The sequence below is a fragment of the Poecilia latipinna genome, unplaced genomic scaffold (genome assembly GCF_001443285.1).
Source record: "Poecilia latipinna isolate Pla-1442-1.1 unplaced genomic scaffold, P_latipinna-1.0 Scaffold1245, whole genome shotgun sequence".
NCBI classification, from domain to species: Eukaryota; Metazoa; Chordata; class Actinopteri; order Cyprinodontiformes; family Poeciliidae; genus Poecilia; species Poecilia latipinna.
In genome coordinates this window covers 114,468-119,878 of record NW_015113861.1, presented here as the reverse complement: position 1 = coordinate 119,878, position 5,411 = coordinate 114,468, and the positions used below count along the sequence as shown (strand labels likewise).

The 5,411-nt window shown below is 39.2% G+C and overlaps 2 protein-coding genes and 1 long non-coding RNA gene across 9 annotated transcripts in view; 2 read left to right on the top strand and 1 right to left on the bottom strand.

Annotated features, from left to right (window-relative positions):
* LOC106960935 (3-oxo-5-beta-steroid 4-dehydrogenase-like) overlaps positions 1-853 on the top strand; it is an 8,808-nt gene extending 7,955 nt beyond the window's left edge. For all 3 annotated transcript variants that reach the window (XM_015054342.1, XM_015054343.1, XM_015054341.1), the window contains 3 exons: positions 352-517; positions 612-694; positions 775-853. In XM_015054342.1, the coding sequence (XP_014909828.1) occupies positions 352-517; positions 612-694; positions 775-817 (292 nt within the window). In that variant the 3' untranslated portion in view covers positions 818-853. The remainder of the gene's footprint in view (positions 1-351; positions 518-611; positions 695-774) is intronic.
* Positions 1-3,137, top strand: part of LOC106960936 (uncharacterized) — a 13,095-nt gene extending 9,958 nt beyond the window's left edge. Inside the window, exon 2 of the long non-coding RNA XR_001427668.1 lies at positions 2,008-3,137. This is a non-coding gene — a long non-coding RNA (uncharacterized LOC106960936). The remainder of the gene's footprint in view (positions 1-2,007) is intronic.
* Positions 2,504-5,411, bottom strand: part of usp15 (ubiquitin specific peptidase 15) — a 27,929-nt gene continuing 25,021 nt past the window's right edge. For all 5 annotated transcript variants that reach the window (XM_015054335.1, XM_015054336.1, XM_015054338.1 and 2 more), the window contains 2 exons: positions 4,958-5,046; positions 2,504-4,148 (listed from right to left, as the gene is read on the bottom strand). In XM_015054335.1, coding sequence (XP_014909821.1) covers positions 3,807-4,148; positions 4,958-5,046 — 431 coding nt within the window. In that variant the 3' untranslated portion in view covers positions 2,504-3,806. The remainder of the gene's footprint in view (positions 4,149-4,957; positions 5,047-5,411) is intronic.

The following is a 5,411-nucleotide window of genomic DNA, read 5'->3' as shown; positions in this document are numbered from 1 at the left end:
TTTTTTTTTTTTTTTTTTTAAAAAGTGAAAAAATCATTTTTTTTTTTAAAAAAAAAAAAAAAAAAACTAAGCTCGCCCCATAGATATTTAAATTAATAAACAGACTTTCATTCATAAAGTGGGGATGAGAAACAACGTTCTAACTGTGACTATCAGGTCAGTAGTGGCAGCACTGGTCTGCCTACATCTCCCATAATGCTGTGCGGTTCTGGATCGGAGTGCGGTGAAATTATCGAATAGTCTATCAGACGATAGACACGTGACATTAATCACGTGTCTATCGTCCACATGTCCACGTAATACTGTCTGAAACAGGTTGCTTATAGTATAATCTTCTTTTTTTTTAAACAGGGTAAACTTAGAATGTCCCCCAATGTTAGAAGACCAGCTTCTGACCTCAATTGCCAAAAAGTACAAAAAGACCACAGCGCAGGTGTGCCTTAGGTTCAACATGCAGAGAGGAGTGGTTGTCATCCCGAAGAGCTTCAACCTTGATCGCATTAAGGACAACTTCCAGGTATACTTGCATTACTTCTGTTTATTGACGAATCCAAACTGGTTAAAAACAAGATGCAAGGAATTAAGTTCTGGCTGATTTCTCAAAACTGCAGGTTTTCGACTTCTCTCTGTCAGAGGAGGAGATGAAGGCGATCGAGGGGCTGAACAAGAACATTCGCTTTGTGGTGCTCCCCTTGTAAGTATATCATTAATGAAACTTAAATTTTTGCCTTTTTTGAACACAATATTCATATTTCTTTTTTACTGACTCAACAGTTGGGCTGATCATCCAGAGTACCCCTTTCATGAGGAATACTGACATCCCAAACATTGAATAAAAATATTCAAAGCAGGACTATTGATGTCTTATTGATTCAACTTAACCTGGGGATATTTTTTTTCTTGCACATTCAACGCACAATTCCTCAATCCCACTCTGCAAATGCAAACATATATATATATATATTTGGAGCTCTGGCATAAATTCAATTAGTTCAAAAATGATAACCGAGAAAAACTATGTTTATCTTCCATTGTAGTGAAGCTTTTCCATTTATTGAGGCAAATGGTCTTACAAAATGCCCAAATCTCACAAATATATTATTTAAGTCTTCATTTGTAATTTGGATCCTGTGTGGAATAACCTTGTGAGAATCCAATTCTTGTCTTTAACCTGGAAAATGAAATGTACAAATAAATTAATAAAAGCCCAAAACGAATGCAGCATCCACACCAATGATTGGTACGTGTAAATATACATTTATGCAAGACACATGGGAAGCTTTACACAACTTTATTGTAGATTGTGTATAAATACACATGCACAATTCAAATGTAAACCCAAGTGAACTCAAGTGCAGCCAAACCTGGAAACCCCCATACATCATCATGCAAGAACATCTGAATTATTTTTACAAAACAAAAAAAGTCCCAAAAACAACAGGAAAAAAAAAAATCCTTTTATTTAAAAAAATATGCCCTCCCTGGACAAGACTTTGCAAACTAGTGTATAACTGAATGCCCCGACTCCTCCCGGTCTTGCCAAGGTTTTAAATATATTGTCTGTTCATTATTAAATGCTTACATATAAATAAATAAACTTTATCAAATGTGCACTCACAGAGTGAACTCTTCTGTACAATATCATATAAGCCTATTGAAGCGATCGTGTCTCACTCAGTCTGGATGGGGTGAGTCGTCCTAAAGGGGGAAAAAAAAAAAAAAAAAAAAAAAAAAAAACAAGGCGGCCCGTTGAAGCAGAAGCACAAAGATGCTCGTAAATGGGTGGTCTTTTATTCTGAGGCAAGAACAGGTGTGTGGATGTCGTCTGCAACAAAGCACTCGCATCGCAAAGAACGGCCTCAAAACGAGTCACATGGATGGACGATTATCCCGCCACGATATAATTTCACTGCATCATGGTCCTACAAGCCGAAAGGTGCGTTAGGCCGACTCACCCCACTGTTTTCAGTTGATTCCCCCCCGTTTCCCTGCTTCAAATCAAAGCAGCACACACACATACACACACATACAGGCGGAAATGTTTTCCCAGAAATTCAGACAGCCAGCATCAAAGGCGGAGAACCTGTTAACAGAAAGAATAAGAGGGCCGGAAAAAAATGTGGGGGAAAATTTGTAAACCGAAAGGCATCATTCACATACGTGTGGTCTTTGTTCATTCAGTTCACGGTACATTCTGGCCCTCTTGTGGATTAAAAAGACAAGACTTCGAGGCGATGCGGACATGAGACGGCAGCAAGCAAGAATGGAACGGACATTCGTCACGCGACGTTTTTGACGTGAGAAGTGGGGTAGAGGGGTCGTCGTGCGAACAACAAGGCGACTGGTTTCACATTTCGAAGTTAAGGCCGAGGTGATTTCAACGACGGATGACGCATTGGATGTCTGCGAGAGAAAATGGATGAACGCAGGAATCGGACGATTAATCAGCACCGATTCTTTAGATGTCGGTAGCAAAAGAAAATAAATTTGACCTTTTTTGTTGGTCAGTAAACACATCGTGAAGTTATTCTTTAGTAGTGTTAGGCGTTTAAAGTTAAGAGGGAGCAAACGGATGTGTGACAAAGAGCAAGATAACAGGATCAAAGTTCGTTTGACCTTTTTGAGCTTCCATCCTCCATGTAACGGATCATGCTTTATATGGATATGTTACACATCCACAATCTATAGGGAGTACACAGGGAGTGCTAGCCGTGCTAACTGCTAATATAAAAATGCTAAAGACGATAAAATGTCAACCGTGCAATCATTTCGTCCCAGTTTTAAGCGCCTGCTCTCACACACGGTGTGACGTCACCTCTGCTCAATAATTAGCGTTTGCTCATGACAGGATGGAAGGAAAGAAATATTCTGAATCTTAAAGACTTAAATTCAGCCAGAATCAGGTCGAAGCAGGCTAAAGCTTTAGAAAAAAAAAAAAAAAAAAAAATCTGGAAATTGGCCGAAAAATTGTAATCGGTGCGTCTCTGGTTCTTAGTCCCGGCACATCTTGAAGATGAAGACACGAGAATATAGAAAAGGACTAAAGCTTCAGATAGATACATTGACGAGAAGATTGGCAGTGTAGAACTTTCTTTCTAGCACATATCTACTGCAGAAAAATGCACAGTATTGGCTAACACAGGCTGCGTCATGTCTTAACACATTTTTGGAGTTAAAAAGCAGCCAATCACGATGAGGAATACAACTATGGGCATCGCTTGTTGACGTAAAGCCTGGGTTATAGACCACGAAGGCGGATAGCTGGAAGCAGCTGCTGCAGTTTGTATGGCGTTATCAGGAAATGGGAGAGGTTGTGTTTGTGCAAGTTCAAAAACGTTTCAGCGCATCGTGACAACTCAACGCAATTCAGTGTTTTAAAAATATTTACAAAATTGAAATAATACTAATAGGATATGCAAAACAATTCACTGCTCAAATGATTAAAAAAAAAAGAAAAAAAGAAAAAAAAGCGGAGATTCAGAGCGCGGCACCTGCTGGAGGCGTCGTCATCGGTCTCACTTCACACAGCAGATGTTTAATGAGTTAACGTGGCGACACACTCGCTCAAAAACACACACGCACACACACACAGTGATTCACCCACAGGAGGGTCCTGATTTCTTAGAGTTGCGTACCAAGGCAGCTCCTCTCCCCGCCCCCCCGCCGAACAGTCGTCGTCCTGGCAGCGGCTCAGTCCGCGCCATCGGGCAGGAGCGACGGCGCCCGCTGCCACGCCATGCGTCCATATGGCTTTTTCATGGACAGATCCCTTTCTCTCTCTCTGCTTGTTCCTGTAGGCATTTACCTCAGTTGGTTTTCATGGTAATGTCTCGATTGGATACCTGTTCCTCCTCTTCTTCTTCTTCCTCTTCTTCTTCCTCCACCTCTTCCTCTTCCTCCTGGTTGATGTCTTTTTTACTGCTCTTGTTCTGGACTGGCTCGTCCTCCTCGTCGCTTTGCGCAGCGGCGCAGGCACCCTGAGAAGACGAGACAGTCCTTCTTTCTACCAGCTCTTCCGCTTCGTTCTCATCATCCTCACCTTCCTCTTCCTCCTCCTCCTCCTCTTCCTCCTCGCGGTCGAGAGCAAAGTAGCCGGTGCCTTTGACAGTGTCCTGGCGCTGGTAGAACAACACATAGCCAGCTTTGGACTACAGAAACACAGAACAGGGGAAAGGTAACAACAATGCCTAATATGTAAAAAAAAAAAAAAAAAAAGACAAGGAAAATTGTTAGATTTTTCTAGAAAAGAAGTTTCTATAGCAACATTTTTGCACAAAAGACCCCTTTTGTTGTTTTACGGTCAAAAATAACCAACATTATATTCTACAGTGAAAAAGTTCCTGCCTGTATGCAGAGGTTTTCTCCAATACCAAAGTGACACCTAGTGGCAGAAATGAGGTAAGACATAAAACACAAATTGGCTGCTTCTCTGATTGGATGACGTCGTGTTACCATTTTCTTTCCATTTTCAAGTATTTTGACGTTAACAGTAAAATTAAAGCATTTTTCTAGCATTTCAAGGCAAGTTGTGAAACTTTTCCTTTACAAAAATCCCCAATTTTAGTAATCTTTAATTTTAACTACACATATCAAGAAGTCACTGTGTCTTTAAGAATAATACATATAATTCAATAATTGAAACAATCCAAATAACTCGTGTTCAGGTAAATGACCTTCCTGCTCAAATAACATGATTAAACACAACATACTAAGAAAGTTAGAAAAAAAAAATCTCTAAAATACGTTTGCGCTAAGTTTTCTGGCATTTAGCAAATAGAAATAATTCAAATCAGATAGGCGATTCAACCTAAGCTAAAACAATAGACGTTTGGTCCAATTTAACTTCAAGGGGAAAAAAAGGTGGACGATTTTTATTAGGTGTACGAAAATATCAGGTTTCAACTGTAAATTGTGTCCACATTTTTATGTGAAATAAACTGAGACTAAGGACACTCACCACTATTTGGTCTTCACTGGCAGGAGACACACTACTGTCATCAAAGTTGTACCACTTGCCATCTTCTTTGTTCTTAGCATACGCAGTGTCTGGGAAGAAAAGCTCATCTTAAATTACAACGGAATAATATTACTAGATACTAAAACGTTTGCCCGGTTTGATCCATTATATTTTCCAGATTATACAAAACAACACAGTTAGGAGCGATTTCCTAATTTTTCTGGGATGTGGAAAAACTCTTAACTTGTTGAAATCTACAATACGACAAAATCTGGACTGCATTGTCCACAAATGTTTTATTCTGTAATGTTTTTATCTCACTAAATTAAAAAATAATAATAAAAAATCCAGATCAGGTCAATGAACTCAACAAAGACTCAAATTGTGAGATGCACCAAAAAAAAAAAAAAAAAAAAAAAGGAAATTTAAAAAAAAAAATTTTTTTTTTTTTTCC